At 46.0% G+C, this 25,245-nt stretch overlaps 1 protein-coding gene across 2 annotated transcripts in view; it reads right to left on the bottom strand.

Moving 5' to 3' along the window:
* The window catches only part of cachd1 (cache domain containing 1), a 151,603-nt gene that overhangs the window by 47,678 nt on the left and 78,680 nt on the right, over positions 1-25,245 (bottom strand). For both annotated transcript variants that reach the window (XM_071346247.1, XM_071346246.1), the window contains exon 5: positions 9,451-9,577. In XM_071346247.1, coding sequence (XP_071202348.1) covers positions 9,451-9,577 — 127 coding nt within the window. The remainder of the gene's footprint in view (positions 1-9,450; positions 9,578-25,245) is intronic.

Here is a 25,245-nt window from a genome sequence, read left to right on the forward strand (position 1 = left end):
CTGAACATTTACATGGGACAAAAACAAACACGTCTTACTGCTACGCCATCTTGAATTTCGCCATCTTGGAAAAGCTGTGTACATTTGCAAATAATGTGCCAAATCATATGTGAAGAATGCAACAAAGATGCAGAATCATCTGGCCAAGTGCATACAGTTCCCTCAGCGCTCACAACAAGCAACCTCTGACAAAAGTCCCTCTACTTCTATTCGAGGTGAACATGATAATTAGACACCTTATCGATAGCAGCAGCTCATGGTCCTCCTGGAATCAGCAGTTTTTTTGACTCAATGGAGGAACGTAGTCAGAGAAATGCTGATGAATGTCTTGCTCGAGCTGTGTATGCAACTGGTTCACCTCTGATGCTCACAGTCAATGTGTTTTGGAAGAGATTTCTGAATGTTCTTCGCCCAGCATACACCCCTCTAACCAGACATGCTTTATCTACCCATTTGCTGGATGCAGAGTTCAAGTGAAGGTCAAGCAAATCATAGAGAAAGCAGACTGTATTGCAATCATGGGTGGTCAAATGTTCGTGGACAAGGAATAATTAACTACATCATCTCCACTCCTCAACCAGTATCATACAAGAGCAGACACACCGGTCTCTACATTGCAGATGAGCTGAAGGCAGTCATCAATGACCTTGGACCACAAAGGTATTTGCACTGGTGACCGACAATGCTGCGAACATGAAGGCTGCTTGGTCTAAAGTGGAGGAGTCCTACCCTCACATCACACCCATTGGCTGTGCTGGTCATGCATTGAATCTGCTCCTCAAGGGCATCATGGCACTGAAAACAATGGATACACTCTACAAGAAAGCCAAGGAAATGGTTAGGTATGTGAAGGGTCATCAAGTTATAGCAGCAATCTACCTCACCAAGCAAAGTGAGAAGAATAAGAGCACCACATTGAAGCTGCCCAGCAACACCTGTTGGGGTGGTGTTGTCATCATGTTTGACAGACTCCTGGAGGGGAAGGAGTCTCTCCAAGAAATGGCCATATCACAGTCTTCCGATATGGACAGCCCAATCAAGAGGATCCTCCTGGATGATGTATTTTGGGAGAGAGTGGTAAGCAGCCTGAAACTCCTGAAACCTATAGCAGTAGTCATTGCACGGATTGAGGGAGACAATGCCATCCTGTCTGATGTTCAGACTCTGCTTGCAGATGTAAGAGAAGAAACCCGTACTGCCCTGCCCACTTCACTGTTGCTCCAAGCAGAGGAAACTGCAGTTCTGAAATACATCAAAACGCTTGAAGACTTCTGCCTGGAGCCCATACACACCACAGCATACATGTTGGACCCCAAGTATGCTGGCAAGAGCATCCTGTCTGATGCAGAGATCAACAAGGCCTATGGTGCATTCACTACCGTGTCTCGCCACCTTGACCTGGATGAGGGCATGGCAGTCTGGCAAAGGACACATCCAAGTGAGGGCTTTGGGATGGAGATGCAATATGGCAGTCGTGCCAACATATCTCATCAGCCACCTGCTGGAAGGGACTTTGTGGATCTGAGGCTCTTTCCCCTGTTGCATCCATCATCCTCCAAATCCCACCAACATCAGCCGCCTCAGAGCGCAACTGGTCCTTGTTTGGGAACACACACACCAAAGCACGCAACAGGCTGACCAATACAAAGGTTGAAAAATTGGTGGCCACCCAGGCCAATTTGAGCCTTTTTGAGCCTGACAACGAGCCATCCTCAAAAAGGTTGGAAAGTGACAGTGAAGATGAGGCTTCAGAGTCTGATGTTCAAGAGGTGGACATTGAGGAGGTCCAGGGAGAAGACATGGAAGCCTGAGAGGAAGACAACCAAAGCTTTAGTTTCTAGACTATAATTTTACAGATGAATGTCGAAAACATTTTTGGGAAATGCGGTGGATCATTAATATTCCCTTTCTTTTGTTGTTCAGTGAAATCATCCCATGTGAAGAGTCAACTCATTTACTTAAAGTTCAATTCGTAACTAAATTGTTTTTAAAAATGTCAATTGGAAGGATTAAATCATTTGCAATTATGTCTACTTATAATAAGGTAAAAGGTTTATGTTTCTGTCTCCATATGATGGTAAATATATCCATTGCAAAAAAAATCTACATTTAAATGGTATTAATATTAATTAGCAACTATTTCCGTGAATTCCCATATATTCCAACAGAAAGTTTCCACCTCTGAATATTCCCCAAAATGTGTGCCAAACAGGTGCTGTATAGATACATATAATTCTTCTGACTGTTTATAACAATGTAAACAAAAATTAAAATAAGCGTACCAGAGAGAATGTTGTAAGTTTTTTTTGTTAAGCCTTTATTACAGCAGACTAAAAACAGTCGCATTCATTCGTGAATGCAATTTCCGAAATGGAACGGTTCATTTATTGTTTAAGCTAATTATTAAGGTAAGTCTCACTTTATTTTAAAAGTAAAATGCTTGATTGCATTTCAAATCATGAATGACTGGTATGCTGTGTGATGACATGAACGAATGAATGATTGAGTGATACAGTAGCCGGTAGAAGTATTGGCATATAGGCCTAAGTAAGTTACGGTATTAAGAATAAACAGGATGTGCTCTTCAGGCCTACAGCTCAATGGTGGTTATACAAGGCTGCTATAGTAAGCCTACTAATGATAATGACATTAGTTATGATCATAATAATAATAATAATAACAACAATAAGGAGATAAAAAAAGGAGCATTATTATTATAATATACATTCTTTTTTGGACAATTTTGAACAGTGTAAACAACACTAAATACATGTAAAATAATACCAGAGAGGCTGTTCTAATGAGAACAAAAGTATAAAGCCTTTATTACAGCAAAGCTAAGATTAAAAACAGACGAATTTGTGAAATTGTTTACTTGACATGTCGTTGTGGGAGGCTCTGTGCCCACGGAATCAGTAGGCCATTAAACAAACAGTCAAACAGGCAGCAGAAGCAGGATCTGTCTTATTTCTGGAGATATATTTATGTATGGTTTGTGCTGTGGTGGAGATCTTTGTGGGCTATACTCGGCCTTGTCTCAGGATTGTAAGTTGGTGGTTGAAGATATCCCTCTAGTGGTGTGGGGGCTGTGCTTTGGCAAAGTGGGTGGGGTTATATCCTTCCTGTTTGGCCCTGTCCGGGGGTTTCTTCTGATGGGGCCACAGTGTCTCCTGACCCCTCCTGTCTCAGCCTCCAGTATTTATGCTGCAGTAGTTTATGTGTCGGGGGGCTAGGGTCAGTTGGTTATACCTGGAGTACTTCTCCTATCTTATCCAGTGTCCTGTGTGAATTTAAGTATGCTCTCTCTAATTCTCTCGTTCTCTCTTTCTTTCTCTCTCTCGGAGAACCTGAGCCCTAGGACCATACGTCACGGCAAACCGGGCATGATGACTCCTTGCTGTCCCCAGTCCGCCTGGCCTTGCTGCTATTCCAGTTTCAGCTGTTCTGCCTGCGGTTATGGAACCCCTACCTGTCCCAGACCTGCTGTTTTCAACTCTTAATGATCGGCTATGAAAAGCCAACTGATATTTATTCCTGATTATTATTTGACCATGCTTGTCATTTATGAACATTTTGAAAATCTTGGCTCTCTCTAATTCTCTCTTTCTTTCTCTCTCTCGGAGGACCTGAGCCCTAGGACCATACGTCAGGACTACCGGGCATGATGACTCCTTGCTGTCCCCAGTCCGCCTGGCCTTGCTGCTATTCCAGTTTCAGCTGTTCTGCCTGCGGTTATGGAACCGCCATCTGTCCCAGACCTGCTATTTTCAACTCTTAATGATCGGCTATGAAAAGCCAACTGAAAATTATTCATGATTATTATTTGACCATGCTTGTCACTTATGAATATTTTGAACATCTTGGCATAGTTCTGTTATAATCTCCACCCGGCACAGCCAGAAGAGGACTGGCCACCCCTCATAGCCTGGTTCCTCTCTAGGTTTCTTCCTAGGTTTTGGCCTTTCTAGGGAGTTTTTCCTAGCCACCGTGCTTCTACACCTGCATTGCTTGCTGTTTGGGGTTTTAGGCTGGGTTTCTGTACAGCACTTCGAGATATTAGCTGATGTACGAAGGGCTATATAAAATAAACTTGATTTGATTTGATATGAAGCCAGGCACATTTAACATACGGGCTTTTCAATATAGACCTAATTAAGTTGAGGTTTCCTCTCCTCACTTTTCTTAGACAATAAGACAAGGGCTGTTTTCTCATCTCATTCTGCTGCTGCCTCCGCCTCATTGTTCTCAACACCAATATGCTGGTTAACTTTGCTATTATGCACATAGCAACATGGTCTAGGAAAAGTAGCCAATTCAACAGCACACTGATGTGTTTCAGAACTGCGGACAGCGACCTCTATCCAACGCAGGTGAAAGCGCATTTGTTATAAAATAATATATTTTGTATTAGTGTTTCACCATTGTTCTTACATAATATAACCATATACAATTTCAGTAGCACATGTCTTAGACTGATGGACTGTGCCATCCCCATGGCCTCCACAATGGATCAGTCCACTCAGACAGGCCTCCACAATGGATCAGTCCACTCAGACAGGCGTGAATCAGACAGGTGTCAAGTAACCATGATATTTTTGTTTTTTTACTACTGCTCGACTAAAGAAATCTCTGTCGACCAACAGCCTATCGACCAGTCGACTAAATGGGGTCAGCCCTACTGTACACACATAGCATACACACAAAGCACACATACACACAAACTAGTGGTGTAACGGACCGTAGTTATTCCGTGATCCGTACAGATCACCCCCCACGGTTCGGCACGCATGTGAACCGCGGATCAATTACAAAGTTTAACCATCATACAGAGGAGTGGACCTCCAGGGCATCGGAAAGCTACGTGACTGTGACTGCTCACTACACCACAGATGGGTGGACCTCCAGGGTAACAGAAAGCTACGTGACTGTGACTGCTCACTACACCACAGAGGAGTGGACCTCCAGGGCATCGGAAAGCTACGTGACTGTGACTGCTCACTACACCACAGACGGGTGGACCTCCAGGGTAACAGAAAGCTACGTGACTGTGACTGCTCACTACACCACAGATGGGTGGACCTCCAGGGTAACAGAAAGCTACGTGACTGTTCACTACACCACAGATGGGTGGACCTCCAGGGCATCGGAAAGCTACGTGACTGTTCACTACACCACAGATGGGTGGACCTCCAGGGTAACAGAAAGCTACGTGACTGTTCACTACACCACAGATGGGTGGACCTCCAGGGCATCGGAAAGCTACGTGACTATGACTGCTCACTACACCACAGATGGGTGGACCTCCAGGGTAACAGAAAGCTACGTGACTGTTCACTACACCACAGATGGGTGGACCTCCAGGGTAACAGAAAGCTACGTGACTGACTGCTCACTACACCACAGACGGGTGGACCTCCAGGGTAACAGAAAGCTACGTGACTGTGACTGCTCACTACACCACAGATGGGTGGACCTCCAGGGTAACAGAAAGCTACGTGACTGCTCACTACACCACAGATGGGTGGACCTCCAGGGCATCGGAAAGCTAAGTGACTGTGACTGCTCACTACACCACAGACGGGTGGACCTCCAGGGCAACGGAAAGCTACGTGACTGACAGCTCACTACACCACAGACGGGTAGACCTCCAGAGCAACGGAAAGCTACGTGACTGTGACTGCTCACTACACCACAGACGGGTGGACCTCCAGGGTAACGGAAAGCTACATGACTGTGACTGCTCACTACACCACAGACGGGTGGACCTCCAGGGTAACAGAAAGCTACGTGACTGTGACTGCTCACTACACCACAGATGGGTGGACCTCCAGGGTAACAGAAAGCTACGTGACTGTGACTGCTAACTACACCACAGACGGGTGGACCTCCAGGGTAACAGAAAGCTACGTGACTGTGACTGTTCACTACACCACAGAGGAGTGGGAGATGTGAACTCCGGTGCTACAGACACGCCCCCTCTATGAGAGTCACACAGGCACAAATCTGGTGCAGGTACTGCTGGGAGCAGTAGCAGAGTGGAAGCTAGAGAGGCCCAATAGCAATATCCCAACCACCACAGATAATGCCAAGAACCAAGTAAATGCAGTGATAGAAGCTGGACTGGGGTCACAGATAGCTTGCTTTGCACATGTGATCAATTTAGCATCCAAAAGGGGAATCTCAGTGAACCAGATGGACCGCCTCCTTGGGAGGATCAGGAAGGTGGTTTCCTTTTTCCACCGAAGCACAACAGCTGCTCATGTGCTTAAGACCAAGCAGGAAACGTTACAGCTACCGACCCACAAGCTCATACACCATGTAACAACAACATGGAACTCCACTTCTGACATGTTGGAGAGCTATCTGGAGCAGCAGGCAGCTGTATACTCTGCACTGACAGACAAGACCCTGGAAAACATAAAGCCATCGTCACCTTGTCTGATGATGACGTGAAGGTGGCAGAGGTCCTCCAGGTGCTCAGACCCCTCAAAACGGTTACAACCCTATTGAGCACTGAAACAGCACCGTCTGTGTCCATGATCCTACCTCTGAAAACAAGGATTCTACAATCCATGGCCCCAAGATAGGAAGACAGCACCCTCACTAGAGATGTCAAGGCTGCCATTAGAGAGGACCTGAACCCCAGATACCCCCCTAATGTACAGGACTACCTTCATAGATCTACTGCACTGGATCCAAGGTTCAAGTCCCTGTCTGTTCAGGTCCCTGTCTGTTCAAGTCCCTGTCTGTTCAGGTCCCTGTCACCTAGTCCCTGTCTCACCTAGTCCCTGTCTCACCTAGACCCTGGCTCACCTAGACCCTGTCTGTTCAAGTCCCTGTCTCACCTAGAACCTGCCCTACACCGGAGGACATACAGTGATCTCACCACTGAGACTGTGGCCACTGAAGAGGTAAAAAAATAAAATAAAAAAAGAGTGAATTACTTAAATAATAAATATACTGCAGTCTAATCTTAGTCTACTCTATTGCTATTAGAATCATCCATGTTTTATTTGGAGTAATGGCTTTTATCAAATGTTACTGCCACAATTATAGTTCTATGAAATATGAAAATAAATAATTAGTTTGTTGAATAGATCAAGTCATTTTTTCTGCAGGGTCAAGGCACAGAGTCGACAGGAGCAGACTCAGAGGTATCTCCTCCACAAAATAATTCAGCCATGAAAGAGCTTTTCGGGGAGACCTTTGCGAGCAAGGACACAGGCAAGACGTCTTGGATGTCTTGGATAATTCATCGACAATTTTGATCTGTTCCTACCTTAAGATTTTGTTCTTAAGGTAGTCCCTTTTTTTTTGCTGATCCGAAAAATTATGCGATCCGTGACTCTAAACCGTGATCCGATCTGAACCGTGAGTTTTGTGATCCGTTGCACCACTAACATAAACATACACTCACAACAATACATTCCCACTCAAAAACATACATCAACTAGAATGGTGTTTTATTGACACCAGACAGACATTGTCTACTCCAGGCTGGTAACCCCATCTCCCCTGCTTCATGGTGGCATGAGTCCCCAGGGCAGTCCCCTCTACCTCCGGCTGCCCTGAGACCTCCACACACTGTTTTCACAAGACCCTCTTCCCAGGAATACTGTTGCTTTTGGGAGGCATCGCCACAAACGATTTTCCAACTGTCACCACCATTCTCTTTGTCAAGCTCCTATTCCCAAATCCCTCTAGTGTCTACTACTGAATGATTCTACTACTGCTATCTGTGCAAAGTGGGATCCTATTAGTCTAGCTAGGCTATATTCCAGGTTTGGAGTCTGTGGGTAACATGCCACTAGGACACAGACAGGGAAAGTGTGTTCCTAAAGTCCCCATTTGTCTTAGTGGCGAGCCAGGGTGACATCATTATTCTCAAAGCTGAATGCCAGCTGGTTGGTTGACAGAAACAGGACTTTGAGTATTGGGGGGGGGGGGGGGGGGGAGAAAGAAAGACAGAGAGAAAGAGATAAAGTCTCACCAGGTTAGGCCACAGGAACCACAACAGCGGGTGAGAGATTCCAGTGGTGTTTACTGGTCCCAGAACACATTCCTGACAGGGGCATGTGTGGTCAGGGTGTCTGTCTCAGAGAGGAGAGGAAAACTCTACGACCTCGGAGGAGAGGAGGAATAATGTTTACATGCTCTCTGACTGTGCCACACATAAACAACCAAGAGGGAGGAGGTAGAATAGAAGAAGTTGTTTTCTGTTTTCTCTTTGCCTAGCAGGAGGTGACCATCTTGGATATACAACAACAATATCCTTGATGTGGCCAGACAAAGCGTAATGTTTGAGGAATGGGCAGTCAGTGATGATTTACTTGGGTTAGCCGTGGCGGAGATCTTTGTGGGCTATACTCGGCCTTGTCTCGGGATGGTAAGTTGGTAGTTGAAGATATCCCTCTAGTGGTGTGGGGGCTGTGCTTTGGCAAAGTGGGTGGGGTTATATTCTGCCTGTTTGGCCCTGTCCGGGGTATCATCGGATGGGGCCACAGTGTCTCCTGACCCCTCCTGTCTCAGCCTCTAGTATTTATGCTGCATTAGTTTATGTGTCGGGGGCAAGGGTCAGTCTGTTATATCTGAAGTACTTCTCCTGTCTTATCTGGTGTCCTGTGTGAATTTAAGTATGCTCTCTCTAATTCTCTCTTTCTTTCTCTCTCTCGGAGGACCTGAGCCCTAGGACCATGCCTCAGGACTATCTGGCATGATGACTCCTTGCTGTCCCCAGTCCACCTGGCCGTGCTGCTGCTCCAGTTTCAACTGTTCTGCCTGCGGCTATGGAACCCTGACCTGTTCACCGGATGTGCTACCTGTCCCAGACCTGCTGTTTTCAACTCCCTAGTGACAGCAGGAGCGGTAGAGATACTCTGAATGATCGGCTATGAAAAGCCAACTGACATTTACTCCTGAGGTGCTGACTTGCTGCACCCTCCACAACTACTGTGATTATTATTATTTGACCCTGCTGTCATCTATGAACATTTGAACATCTTGGCCATGTTCTGTTATAATCTCTGTTATAATAAATGCGTTAGCAGACGCTCTTATCCAGAGCGACTTACAAATTGGAAAGTTCATACATATTCATCCTGGTCCCCCCGTGGGGAATGAACCCACAACCCTGGAGTTGCAAGCGCCATGCTCTACCAACTGAGCCACACGGGACCACTAGCCACCATGCTAGCCACCATGCTTCTACATGTGCATTGCTTGCTGTGTGGGGTTTTAGGCTGGGTTTCTGTACAGCACTTTGAGATATCAGCTGATGTAAGACAGGCTTTATAAATACATTTGATTGATTGATGATTTATGTAACAATAATTTCTCCATTCTTGCACATACGTTTAGGGCTAGTTGATTATACTGTTAATTTAGGTGATGGTGTGTGATTGTATTGCTGGTCTGGAAGTGTAACATTTTAGTCATTTAGTTGTACTGTACCTGCTGCGGTGCTCGTAGTTGCCCTTGCAGTGGAACTTGTGGGCGGGGAACACAGTGAAGATGCCCTCCTCTGAGCTGAAGTACTGCCACTTGATGCCTGGGTTGGACTTCAGGTTATCTGCCAACACTACAGAGGAGAGGATGAGACACGTCTGTATTACAAACAGTAGGTAGGATTAATATTAGAGAAAGAGGGCGAGTAAGCGAGAGCAACAGAGCGAGAGCAACAGAGCAACAGAGTGAGAGCAACAGAGCAAGAGTGAGAGCAACAGAGCGAGAGCAACAGAGTGAGAGCAACAGAGCAAGAGTGAGAGCAACAGAGCAAGAGTGAGAGCAACAGAGCAAGAGTGAGAGCAACAGAGCAAGAGTGAGAGCAACAGAGCAAGAGTGAGAGCAACAGAGCGAGAGCAACAGAGCAAGAGTGAGAGCAACAGAGCAAGAGTGAGAGCAACAGAGCAAGAGTGAGAGCAACAGAGCAAGAGTGAGAGCAACATAGCAAGAGTGAGAGCAACAGAGCAAGAGCAACAGAGTGAGAGCAACAGAGCAACCGAGCGAGAGCAACAGAGCAAGAGTGAGAGCAACAGAGCAAGAGTGAGAGCAACAGAGCAAGAGTGAGAGCAACAGAGCAAGAGTGAGAGCAACAGAGCAAGAGTGAGAGCAACAGAGCAAGAGTGAGAGCAACAGAGCAAGAGTGAGAGCAACAGAGCGAGAGCAACAGAGCAAGAGTGAGAGCAACAGAGCAAGAGTGAGAGCAACAGAGCAAGAGTGAGAGCAACAGAGCAAGAGTGAGAGCAACATAGCAAGAGTGAGAGCAACAGAGCAAGAGCAACAGAGTGAGAGCAACAGAGCAACCGAGCGAGAGCAACAGAGCAAGAGTGAGAGCAACAGAGCAAGAGTGAGAGCAACAGAGCAAGAGTGAGAGCAACAGAGCAACCGAGCGAGAGCAACAGAGCAAGAGTGAGAGCAACAGAGCGAGAGCAACAGAGCAAGAGTGAGAGCAACAGAGCGAGAGCAACAGAGTGAGAGCAACAGAGCAAGAGTGAGAGCAACAGAGCAAGAGTGAGAGCAACAGAGCAAGAGTGAGAGCAACAGAGCAACCGAGCAACAGAGTGAAAGCAACAGAGCGAGAGCAACAGAGCGAGAGCGAGAGCAACAGAGCGAGAGCAACAGAGCGAGAGAGAGCAACAGAGCGAGAGCAACAGAGCAACAGAGCGAGAACAACAGAGCGAGAGCGAGAGCAACAGAGCAACAGAGCGAGAGCGAGAACAACAGAGCGAGAGCAACAGAGCAAGAGTGAGAGCAACAGAGCGAGAGCAACAGAGCAACAGAGCGAGAGCAACAGAGCAAGAGTGAGAGCAACAGAGCGAGAGCAACAGAGCAACAGAGCAACAGAGCAACAGAGCAAGAGTGAGAGCAACAGAGCGAGAGCAACAGAGCAACAGAGCAAGAGTGAGAGCAACAGAGCGAGAGCAACAGAGCAAGAGTGAGAGCAACAGAGCGAGAGCAACAGAGCAACAGAGCAGAGCAAGAGTGAGAGCAACAGAGCGAGAGCAACAGAGCAAGAGTGAGAGCAACAGAGCGAGAGCAACAGAGCAAGAGCAACAGAGCAAGAGTGAGAGCAACAGAGCAACAGAGCAACAGAGCAAGAGTGAGAGCAACAGAGCGAGAGCAACAGAGCAACAGAGCAAGAGTGAGAGCAACAGAGCAAGAGTGAGAGCAACAGAGCAAGAGTGAGAGCAACAGAGCAAGAGTGAGAGCAACAGAGCGAGAGCAACAGAGCAAGAGTGAGAGCAACAGAGCAACAGAGCGAGAACAACAGAGCAAGAGCAACAGAGCAAGAGTGAGAGCAACAGAGCGAGAGCAACAGAGCAAGAGTGAGAGCAACAGAGCGAGAGCAACAGAGCAAGAGTGAGAGCAACAGAGCGAGAGCAACAGAGCAACAGAGCAAGAGTGAGAGCAACAGAGCAAGAGCAACAGAGCAACAGAGCAACAGAGCGAGAGCAACAGAGCAAGAGCAACAGAGCAAGAGTGAGAGCAACAGAGCGAGAGCAACAGAGCAAGAGTGAGAGCAACAGAGCGAGAGCAACAGAGCAACAGAGCAAGAGTGAGAGCAACAGAGCAACAGAGTGAGAGCAACAGAGTGAAAGTAACAGAGTGAAAGCAACAGAGCGAGAGCGAGAGCAACAGAGCGAGAGAGAACAACAGAGCAAGAGTGAGAGCAACAGAGCGAGAGCAACAGAGCAAGAGTGAGAGCAACAGAGCGAGAGCAACAGAGCAAGAGTGAGAGCAACAGAGCGAGAGCAAGCAAGAGTGAGAGCAACAGAGCGAGAGCAACAGAGCGAGAGCAACAGAGCAACAGAGCAAGAGTGAGAGCAACAGAGCAACAGAGTGAGAGCAACAGAGTGAGAGCAACAGAGTGAAAGCAACAGAGCGAGAGCAACAGAGCGAGAGCAACAGAGCAACAGAGCGAGAGCAACAGAGCAACAGAGCGAGAACAACAGAGCAACAGAGCAACAGAGCGAGAACAACAGAGCGAGAGCAACAGAGCAACAGAGCGAGAGCAACAGAGCAACAGAGCGAGAACAACAGAGCAACAGAGCAACAGAGCAACAGAGCGAGAACAACAGAGCGAGAACAACAGAGCGAGAGCAACAGAGCGAGAGCAACAGAGCAACAGAGCGAGAGCAACAGAGCAACAGAGCGAGAGCAACAGAGCGAGAGCAACAGAGCAACAGAGCGAGAGCAACAGAGCGAGAACAAGAGCAACAGAGCGAGAGCAACAGAGCAACAGAGCGAGAGCAACAGAGCAACAGAGCGAGAGCAACAGAGCAACAGAGCGAGAGCAACAGAGCAAGAGCAACAGAGCGAGAACAACAGAGCAACAGAGCGAGAGCAACAGAGCAACAGAGCGAGAGCAACAGAGCAAGAGCAACAGAGCGAGAACAACAGAGCGAGAGCAACAGAGCGAGAGCAACAGAGCAACAGAGCGAGAGCAACAGAGCAACAGAGCGAGAGCAACAGAGCGAGAGCAACAGAGCAACAGAGCGAGAGCAACAGAGCAACAGAGCGAGAGCAACAGAGCGAGAACAACAGAGCAACAGAGCGAGAGCAACAGAGCAACAGAGCGAGAGCAACAGAGCAACAGAGCGAGAGCAACAGAGCAACAGAGCGAGAGCAACAGAGCAACAGAGCGAGAGCAACAGAGCAACAGAGCAACAGAGCGAGAACAACAGAGCAACAGAGCGAGAGCAACAGAGCAACAGAGCGAGAGCAACAGAGCGAGAACAACAGAGCAACAGAGCGAGAGCAACAGAGCAACAGAGCGAGAGCAACAGAGCAACAGAGCGAGAGCAACAGAGCAACAGAGCAACAGAGCGAGAACAACAGAGCAACAGAGCGAGAGCAACAGAGCAACAGAGCGAGAGCAACAGAGCAACAGAGCGAGAGCAACAGAGCAACAGAGCGAGAGCAACAGAGCAACAGAGCGAGAACAACAGAGCAACAGAGCGAGAGCAACAGAGCGAGAGCAACAGAGCGAGAACAACAGAGCGAGAGCAACAGAGCAACAGAGCAACAGAGCGAGAGCAACAGAGCGAGAACAACAGAGCGAGAGCAACAGAGCAACAGAGCAACAGAGCGAGAGCAACAGAGCGAGAGCAACAGAGCAAGACCAACAGAGCGAGAGCAACAGAGCGAGAGAGACGAAGAGCGAGAGAGGTAGGGTTGATACAGTTTAAAATCTGAGGGATTCTGGGTGATGAAGTATTATGAAACACAGAAAGAGTGTTCTGGGCTCTCAGACACCTGTCAGACACCTGTCAGACACCTGTCAGACACCTGTCAGACACCTGTCAGAGCCCACTGATAGATGGAGACTTTAAAGGGTTAACCTAGTCTCCTCTAGTCTGTGTGTGAAGAGTGAGAGTGAGCTCACATGAGAATAATAATAATGTAAGGCCTGGCATAAAATCCCATTCCCTATATGACTGTGTCAGACTGGATATCAGATTAAACTGTTCATTCTGCGGTATTACTAACATGGTTCTAATCGTTTCACTTAAGTGTAACTGTGTGCTCTTAGTAGGCCTAATGTTGTCAACGGCACATTGTACAATCTACACTACATGACCAAAAGTATGTGGACACCTGCTCGTCGACAATCTCATTCCTGAATCATAGGCATTAATATGGAGTTGTTCCCTACTTTGCTGATTTAACAGCCTCCATTCTTCTGGGAAGGCTTTCCACTAGATGTTGGAACATTGCTGCGGGTACTTGCTTCAATTAGTGAGGTCGGGTACTGATGTAGGCCGATTGACAAAAAATGTCTGTATGCACCTCGCTTTGTGCACGGGGGCATTGTCATACTGAAACAGGAAAGGGCTTTCCCCAAACTATTGCCACAAAGTTGGAAGCACAGAATTGTCTGGAATGTCATTGTATACTGTAGAGTTAAGATTTCCCTTCACTGGAACTAAGCAGCCTGAACCATGAAAAACAACCCCAGACCATTATTCCTCCTCCACCAAACTTTACAGTTGGCACTATGCATTCGGGCAGGTAGCGTTCTCTGGGCATCCGTTAAAACTAAATTAGTCCGTCAGACTGCCAGATGGTGAAGCGTGATTCATCACTCCAGAGAACATGATTCCACTTCTTCATAGTCCAATGGCGGCGAGCTTTACACCACTTCAGTCAACGCTTGGCATTGCGCATGATCTTAGGCTTGTGTGCGGCTGCTCAGCCATGGAAAACCATTTCATGAAGCTCCTGTTTGTTTATGGAGATTGCATATCTCTGTGCTGAATTTTTGTTATACCTGTCAGCAACAACAAATTTGAAGGGGTGTCCACATACTTTTGTATAAATAGTGTATTTTAATAAGTCTCAACTTAAGCCAAACTTTCTCAGAGTATCAACAAAAATGTGACTTTCAAGAGAAGTTTCTTGTTTACTGGTTTGCTATATTACTGCAGTGCAAGCTGATCAAGCAGCAGCATCTGCCAGGGAACAGGATCAAATTAGCTGCCTAAACAAACATACTTTTATTGGATCAGAGAAGTCAAGAGAATCTTCAGAGAGATCAGATCACAAACCCTGCAGCTTCCTGTCTGGCGGAGCACAGCAACAGAGAAACACAAAACAGCCATTCACATGAAAGAGACAGAAGAGAGGGGGAGGGACACACAAATAGAGCCAGATTCCTCAACCCGTGCCAAAAAGTGTTACTATGTCTTGGTATACATATGGTACGTATGGTGTACGTATACATATACAGTGGGGAGAACAAGTATTTGATACACTGCCGATTTTGCAGGTTTTCCTACTTACAAAGCATGTAAAGGTCTGTAATTTTTATCATAGGTACACTTCAACTGTGAGAGACGGAATCTAAAACAAAAATCCTGAAAATCACATTGTATGATTTTTAACTAATTAATTTGCATTTTATTGCATGACATAAGTATTTGATCACCTACCAACCAGTAAGAATTCCGTCTCTCACAGACCTGTTAGTTTTTCTTTAAGAAGCCCTCCTGTTCTCCACTCATTACCTGTATTAACTGCACCTGTTTGAACTCGTTACCTGTATAAAAGACACCTGTCCACACACTCAATCAAACAGACTCCAACCTCTCCACAATGGCCAAGACCAGAGAGCTGTGTAAGGACATCAGGGATAAAATTGTAGACCTGCACAAGGCTGGGATGGGCTACAGGACAATAGGCAAGCAGCTTGGGGAGAAGGCAACAACTGTTGGCGCAATTATTAGAAAATGGAAGAAGTTGAAGATGACGGTCAATCACCCTCGGTCTGGGGCTCCATGCAAGATCTCACCTCGTGGGGCATCAATGATCATGAGGAAGGTGAGGGATCAGCCCAGAACTACCCGGCAGGACCTGGTCAATGACCTGAAGAGAGCTGGGACCACAGTCTCAAAGAAAACCATTAGTAACACACTACGCCGTCATGGATTAAAATCCTGCAGTGTACACAAGGTCCCCCTGCTCAAGCCAGCGCATGTCCAGGCCCGTCTGAAGTTTGCCAATGACCATCTGGATGATCCAGAGGAGGAATGGGAGAAGGTCATGTGGTCTGATGAGACAAAAATAGAGCTTTTTGGTCTAAACTCCACTCGCCGTGTTTGGAAGAAGAAGAAGGATGAGTACAACCCCAAGAACACCATCCCAACCGTGAAGCATGGAGGTGGAAACATCATTCTTTGGGGATGCTTTTCTGCAAAGGGGACAGGACGACTGCACCGTATTGAGGGGAGGATGGATGGGGCCATGTATCGCGAGATCTTGGCCAACAACCTCCTTCCCTCAGTAAGAGCATTGAAGATGGGTCGTAGCTGGGTCTTCCAGCATGACAACGACCCGAAACACACAGCCAGGGCAACTAAGGAGTGGCTCCGTAAGAAGCATCTCAAGGTCCTGGAGTGGCCTAGCCAGTCTCCAGATCTGAACCCAATAGAAAATCTTTGGAGGGAGCTGAAAGTCCGTATTGCCCAGCGACAGCTGGGGGATCTGAAGGATCTGGAGAAGGTCTGTATGGAGGAGTGGGCCAAAATCCCTGCTGCAGTGTGTGCAAACCTGGTCAAGAACTACAGGAAACGTATGATCTCTGTAATTGCAAACAAAGGTTTCTGTACCAAATATTAAGTTCTGCTTTTCTGATGCAATAAAATGCAAATTAATTACTTAAAAATCATACAATCTGATTTTCTGGATTTTTGTTTTAGATTCCGTCTCTCACAGTTGAAGTGTACCTATGATCAAAATTACAGACCTCTACATGCTTTGTAAGTAGGAAAACCTGCAAAATCGGCAGTGTATCAAATACTTGTTCTCCCCACTGTATATATATATATATATATATATATATGTGTGTAAATGTGTATGTGTATGTGTGTGTGTGTGTGTGTCTTGCTCCTCTATAACAAAGTAGGGCCTGAAGATGGATAACAGCAAACATGATGACAGCATTTAAAGTGCCAGTCCAGTCTCTTTTTACCTCATTTAACACCCGATTTCCTGAACAAAAGGCACATCTCAATAGGTGGTCCAGGTAGGTCATGATAGAGCACAAGTGGGGGGGTGGGCCTTTCCTATTTTGTTCTATGTTGCTCCTGTATTGGTCCTCAAGCAAGAGGGGAGGCTGATGACATCACAGATTCCCATCAGACAAACTCCTAGAATGACCTACTCCTTGAAGTTTGTCTAAAAATAACACTGTTTGCTCAAAAAGTATGTGTTTACCCATCAGTCTGTGTACTCTACTGTATTTATACTACACTAGAGTTTATTACCCCACTGCACACATGCTGACCCAATCTCCTCAGTATTTCCTAACACAATAGCCAACATTGAACTACAAACCAGCAGCCCTCTAGAACATGAACACAATACCCTATATAGACCAGCACTACAACATGAACACAGTAACCTATATAGACCAACATTACAACATGAACACAGTACCCTATACAGACCAACACTACAACAACATGAACACAGTACCCTATATAGACCAACACTACAACATGAACACAGTACCCTATATAGACCAACACTACAACAACATGAACACAGTACCCTATATAGACCAACACTACAACAACATGAACACAGTACCCTATATAGACCAACACTACAACAACATGAACACAGTACCCTGTATAGACCAACACTACAACAACATGAACACAGTACCCTATATAGACCAACACTACAACAACATGAACACAGTACCCTATATAGACCAACACTACAACAACATGAACACAGTACCCTATATAGACCAACACTACAACAACATGAACACAGTACCCTATATAGACCAACACTACAACAACATGAACACAGTACCCTGTATAGACCAACACTACAACATGAATACAGTACCCTGTATAGACCAACACTACAACATGAACACAGCACAATATATAGACCAACACTACAACATGAACACAGCACCCTATATAGACCAACACTACAACAACATGAACACAGCACCCTATATAGACCAACACTACAACAACATGAACACAGCACCCTATATAGACCAACACTACAACAATATGAACACAGTACCCTATATAGACCAACACTACAACAATATGAACACAGTACCCTATATAGACCAACACTACAACAACATGAACACAGTACCCTATATAGACCAACACTACAACAACATGAACACAGTACCCTATATAGACCAACACTACAACAACATGAACACAGTACCCTATATAGACCAACACTACAACAACATGAACACAGTACCCTATATAGACCAACACTACAACATGAACACAGTACCCTGTATAGACCAACACTACAACAACATGAACACAGTTCCCTGTATAGACCAACACTACAACAACATGAACACAGTACCCTGTATAGACCAACACTATAACAACATGAACACAGCACCCTGTATAGACCAACACTACAACATGAACACAGCACCCTATATAGACCAACACTACAATATGAACACAGTACCCTATATAGACCAACACTACAACAACATGAACACAGTACCCTATATAGACCAACACTACAACAACATGAACACAGTACCCTATATAGACCAACACTACAACAACATGAACACAGTACCCTGTATAGACCAACAATACAACATGAACACAGTACCCTGTATAGACCAACACTAAAACAACATGAACACAGTACCCTGTATAGACCAACACTACAACAACATGAACACAGTACCCTATATAGACCAACACTACAACAACATGAACACAGTACCCTGTATAGACCAACAATACAACATGAACACAGTACCCTGTATAGACCAACACTAAAACAACATGAACACAGTACCCTGTATAGACCAACACAACAACATGAACACAGTACCCTGTGTAGACCAACACTACAACATGAACACAGTACCCTATATAGACCAACACTACAACAACATGAACACAGTACCCTATATAGACCAACACTACAACATGAACACAGTACCCTATATAGACCAACACTACAACATGAACACAGTACCCTGTATAGACCAACACTACAACAACATGAACACAGTACCCTGTATAGACCAACACTACAACAACATGAACACAGTACCCTGTATAGACCAACACTACAACAACATGAACACAGCACCCTGTATAGACCAACACTACAACATGAACACAGCACCCTATATAGACCAACACTACAACATGAACACAGTACCCTATATAGACCAACACTACAACAACATGAACACAGTACCCTATATAGACCAACACTACAACAACATGAACACAGTACCCTATATAGACCAACAATACAACAACATGAACACAGTACCCTATATAGACCAACACTACAACAACATGAACACAGTACCCTGTATAGACCAACACTACAACAACATGAACACAGTACCCTATATAGACCAACACTACAACAACATGAACACAGTACCCTGTATAGACCAACACTACAACAACATGAACACAGTACCCTATATAGACCAACACTACAACAACATGAACACAGTACCCTATATAGACCAACACAACAACATGAACACAGTACCCTATATAGACATTGAATCCAAGATGGCGTAGCAGTCGGACGTGTCTTTGTATGGTCCTGTCCCGTGTAAATAGTGTAAATAGTCTTCGTATTTTTCGTATACATTTCGTATATATTTTAATTTCACTTTCCACCTAGGAACTGAATATACATTCCTACATTCCGCCTCGCCCAATGTGGTACGGACCTGCTATTTTTTTTATACTTTAGAACCGTAACCCCAATCAGAAGCTAGCCAGATAACTAGCTACTAGCTAGTAGTCAGTTAGCCACTGCTGCGGTCTTCACCCTCAACTCGGACACAGCCAGCTTCAATACCGGGCCAATACCTGCCAGTCTGCAAGCGCGATATCAACCCAGAGCATATAGGACTGCTTTTTCTCTACCACATCACCGGATTCCTGACGCAAGCTCTGGACAATTACACCGTATCATCACAGCTAGCTAGCTGCAACCGAGTGGCTACTACTGGCTAACACCTCTGTCCCGAAGCAAGCACCAGTTAGCCTTGAGCTAGCCTCGAGCTAGGCCCATCTGCCGGCTAGCTGAAGAGGCCTACCAGCGAATTCTTGGGCTACAATACCAGCTACAAGCTAATTTAGCCATTTTTTTGCCGCTGCTAGTAGCTTTTACCTTCTGCACAGACACCAGCCCTGTTATTAGCCTGGATATTACTCACCAATTTACCAGCATCGGACTGTCTCTCGACAACAACGCCGGATTCCTGCCGTAATCCCTGAGCCACTACTTCTGATCCTCACAGCTAGCTTGCAGCTAGCGCACCTAGCGCCACTGCCACGAAGCTAGCACCAGTTAGCAAACACAATTCTACATTTCACAACCTCTCTTTCGCCATCGCCATCTGGCTTGGATTCTCTGTCGACACGACCACGTCTGAGCAGACCCCCTCCGTCTGAGCAGACCACCCCCCGGGCTACTAACTTTAAACGCCGCGTGCTAGCTTAGTGGAGGCCTCCCTGCTCCATCTACGGCTGCCCCCTGGACACTATGATCACTTGGCTACATAGCTGATGCATGCTTGACTGTCCATTAATTCACGGTACTCCATTCTGTTTATTTGTGTTTTATCTGTCGGCTCTGTGCTTTAACTCAGGATCTGTGTGTAGTTAATCCGACCCTCTCTGCCTAGTCGTCGCCATTTTTACCTGTTGTTGCTGTGTTAGACTAGCACCCTGTTATTGCTGCTGTTATCTTACCTGTTGTTTTAGCTAGCTCTCCCAATCAAGACCTGCAATCACTTTATGCCTTATTGTATGTCTCTCTCAAATATCAATATGCCTTGCATACTGTTGTTCAGGCTAGTTATCATTATCATTGTTTTGGTTTGAAATGGACCCTGTAGTTCCACTCTCCGTACCTCTGATACCTCCTTGGTCCCACCCCCCACACATGCGGTGACCTCACCCATTGAGACCAGCATGTCCAGAGATACAACCTCTCTTATCATCACCCAGTGCCTGGGCTTGCCTCCGCTGTACCCACGCCCCACCATACCCCCGTCTGCACATTATGCCCAGAATCTATTCTACCACGCCCATAAATCTGCTCCTTTTATTCTTTGTCCCCAACGCTCTAGGCGACCAGTTTTGATAGCCTTTAGCCGCACCCTCATCCTACTACTCCTCTGTTCCTCGGGTGATGTGGAGGTAAACCCAGGCCCTGCATGTCCCCAGTCACCCTCATTTGTTGACTTCTGTGATCGAAAAAGCCTTGGCCTCATGCATGTCAACATCAGAAGCCTCCTCCCTAAGTTTGCCTTACTCACCGCTTTAGCACACTCTGCCAACCCTGATGTCCTTGCCGTGTCCGAATCCTGGCTTAGGAAGGCCACCAAAAATACTGAGATTTCCATACCCAACTATAACACTTTCCGTCAAGATAGAACTGCCAAAGGGGGAGGAGTTGCAATCTACTGCAGAGATAGCCTGCAAAGTTCTGTCATACTTTCCAGGTCTATGCCCAAACAGTTCGAACTTCTAATTTTAAAAATTAATCTCTCCAGAAATAAGTCTCTCACTGTTGCCGCCTGCTACCGACCCCCCTCAGCTCCCAGCTGTGCCCTGGACACCATCTGTGAATTGATCGCTCCCCATCTAGCTTCAGAGTTTGTTCTGTTAGGTGACCTAAACTGGGATATGCTTAACACCCCGGCAGTCCTACAATCCAAGCTTGATGCCCTCAATCTCACACAAATCATCAAGGAACCCACCAGGTACAACCCTAAATCCGTAAACATGGGCACCCTAATAGACATTATCCTGACCAACCTGACCTCCAAATACACCTCTGCTGTCTTCAATCAAGATCTCAGCGATCACTGCCTCATTGCCTGTATCCGCCACGGGTCCGCGGTCAAACGACCACCCCTCATCACTGTCAAACGCTCCCTAAAACACTTCTGCGAGCAGGCCTTTCTAATCGACCTGGCCCGGGTACCCTGGAAGGATATTGACCTCATCCCGTCAGTTGAGGATGCCTGGTCATTCTTTAAATGTTACTTCCTCACCATATTAGACAAGCATGCTCCGTTCAAAAAATGCAGAACCAAGAACAGATATAGCCCTTGGTTCACTCCAGACCTGACTGCCCTCGACCAGCACAAAAACATCCTGTGGCGAACTGCAATAGCATCGAAGAGCCCCCGCGATATGCAACTGTTCAGGGAAGTCAGGAACCAATACACGCAGTCAGTCAGGAAAGCAAAGGCCAGCTTTTTCAAGCAGAAATTTGCATCCTGTAGCTCTAACTCCAAAAAGTTCTGGGATACTGTAAAGTCCATGGAGAACAAGAGCACCTCCTCCCAGCTGCCCACTGCACTGAGGCTAGGTAACACGGTCACCACCGATAAATCCGTGATAATCGAAGACTTCAACAAGCATTTCTCAATGGCTGGCCATGCCTTCCTCCTGGCGACTCCAACCTTGGCCAACAGCCCCGCCCCCCCCGCTGCTACTCGCCCAAGCCTCCCCAGCTTCTCCTTTACCCAAATCCAGATAGCAGATGTTCTGAAAGAGCTGGAAAACCTGGACCCATACAAATCAGCTGGGCTTGACAATCTGGACCCCCTATTTCTGAAACTGTCCGCCGCCATTGTCGCACCCCCTATCACCAGCCTGTTCAACCTCTCCTTCGTATCATCTGAGATCCCCAAGGATTGGAAAGCTGCCGCGGTCATCCCCCTCTTCAAAGGGGGAGACACCCTGGACCCAAACTGTTACAGACCTATATCCATCCTGCCCTGCCTATCTAAGGTCTTCGAAAGCCAAGTCAACAAACAGATCACTGACCATCTCGAATCCCACCGTACCTTCTCCGCTGTGCAATCCGGTTTCCGAGCCGGTCATGGGTGCACCTCAGCCACGCTCAAGGTACTAAACGATATCATAACCGCCATCGATAAAAGACATTACTGTGCAGCCGTCTTCATCGACCTGGCCAAGGCTTTCGACTCTGTCAATCACCATATTCTTATCGGCAGACTCAGTAGCCTCGGTTTTTCTAATGACTGCCTTGCCTGGTTCACCAACTACTTTGCAGACAGAGTTCAGTGTGTCAAATCGGAGGGCATGTTGTCCGGTCCTCTGGCAGTCTCTATGGGGGTACCACAGGGTTCAATTCTCGGGCCGACTCTTTTCTCTGTATACATCAATGATGTTGCTCTTGCTGCGGGCGATTCCCTGATCCACCTCTACGCAGACGACACCATTCTATATACTTCCGGCCCTTCCTTGGACACTGTGCTATCTAACCTCCAAACGAGCTTCAATGCCATACAACACTCCTTCCGTGGCTTCCAACTGCTCTTAAACGCTAGTAAAACCAAATGCATGCTTTTCAACCGTTCGCTGCCTGCACCCGCACGCCCGACTAGCATCACCACCCTGGACGGTTCCGACCTAGAATATGTGGACATCTATAAGTACCTAGGTGTCTGGCTAGACTGCAAACTCTCCTTCCAGACTCATATCAAACATCTCCAATCCAAAATCAAAGCAAGAATCGGCTTTCTATTCCGCAACAAAGCCTCCTTCACTCACGCCGCCAAACTTACCCTGGTAAAACTGACTATCCTACCAATCCTCGACTTCGGCGATGTCATCTACAAAATAGCTTCCAATACTCTACTCAGCAAACTGGATGCAGTTTATCACAGTGCCATTCGTTTTGTTACTAAAGCACCTTATACGACCCACCACTGCGACCTGTATGCCCTAGTCGGCTGGCCCTCGCTACATGTTCGTCGTCAGACCCACTGGCTCCAGGTCATCTACAAGGCTATGCTAGGTAAAGTGCCGCCTTATCTCAGTTCACTGGTCACGATGGCTACACCCACCCGCAACACGCGCTCCAGCAGGTGTATCTCACTGATCATCCCTAAAGCCAAAACCTCATTTGGACGCCTTTCCTTCCAGTTCTCTGCTGCCTGCGACTGGAACGAATTGCAAAAATCTCTGAAGTTGGAGACTTTTATCTCCCTCAACAACTTTAAAAATCTGCTATCCGAGCAGCTAACCGATCGCTGCAGCTGTACATAGTCCATCTGTAAACTACCCACCCAATTTACCTACCTCACCCCCCATACTGCTTTTATTTATTTACTTTTCTGCTCTTTTGCACACCAGTATCTCTTCTTGCACATGATCATCTGATGATTTATCACTCCAGTGTTAATCTGCTAAATTGTAATTATTCGATTTATTGCCTACCTCATGCCTTTTGCACACATTGTATATAGATTCTCTTTTTTTCTACCATGTTATTGACTTGTTTATTGTTTACTCCATGTGTAACTCTGTGTTGTCTGTTCACACTGCTATGCTTTATCTTGGCCAGGTCGCATTTGCAAATGAGAACTTGTTCTCAACTAGCCTACCTGGTTAAATAAAGGTGAAAAAAAATAAAAATAAATAAATAGACCAACACTACAACAACATGAACACAGTACCCTATATAGACCAACACTACAACATGAACACAGTACCCTATATAGACCAACACTACAACATGAACACAGTACCCTATATAGACCAACATTACAACATGAACACAGTACCCTATACAGACCAACACTACAACAACATGAACACAGTACCCTATATAGACCAACACTACAACATGAACACAGTACCCTATATAGACCAACACTACAACAACATGAACACAGTACCCTATATAGACCAACACTACAACAACATGAACACAGTACCCTATATAGACCAACACTACAACAACATGAACACAGTACCCTATATAGACCAACACTACAACAACATGAACACAATACCCTATATAGACCAACACTACAAAAACATGAACACAGTACCCTATATAGACCAACACTACAACAACATGAACACAGTACCCTATATAGACCAACACTACAACAACATGAACACAGTACCCTATATAGACCAACACTACAACAACATGAACACAGTACCCTATATAGACCAACACTACAACAACATGAACACAGTACCCTATATAGACCAACACTACAACAACATGAACACAGTACCCTATATAGACCAACACTACAACATGAACACAGTACCCTATATAGACCAACACTACAACATGAACACAGTACCCTATATAGACCAACACTACAACAACATGAACACAGTACCCTATATAGACCAACACTACAACAACATGAACACAGTACCCTATATAGACCAACACTACAACAACATGAACACAGTACCCTATATAGACCAACACTACAACAACATGAACACAGTACCCTATATAGACCAACACTACAACAACATGAACACAGTACCCTATATAGACCAACACTACAACAACATGAACACAGTACCCTATATAGACCAACACTACAACAACATGAACACAGTACCCTATATAGACCAACACTACAACAACATGAACACAGTACCCTATATAGACCAACACTACAACAACATGAACACAGTACCCTATATAGACCAACACTACAACAACATGAACACAGTACCCTATATAGACCAACACTACAACAACATGAACACAGTACCCTATATAGACCAACACTACAACAACATGAACACAGTACCCTATATAGACCAACACTACAACATGAACACAGTACCCTGTATAGACCAACACTACAACATGAACACAGTACCCTATATAGACCAACACTACAACAACATGAACACAGTACCCTATATAGACCAACACTACAAC

Source organism: Salvelinus alpinus, chromosome 16, assembly GCF_045679555.1.
Source record: "Salvelinus alpinus chromosome 16, SLU_Salpinus.1, whole genome shotgun sequence".
In the NCBI taxonomy this organism is placed as follows: Eukaryota; Metazoa; Chordata; class Actinopteri; order Salmoniformes; family Salmonidae; genus Salvelinus; species Salvelinus alpinus.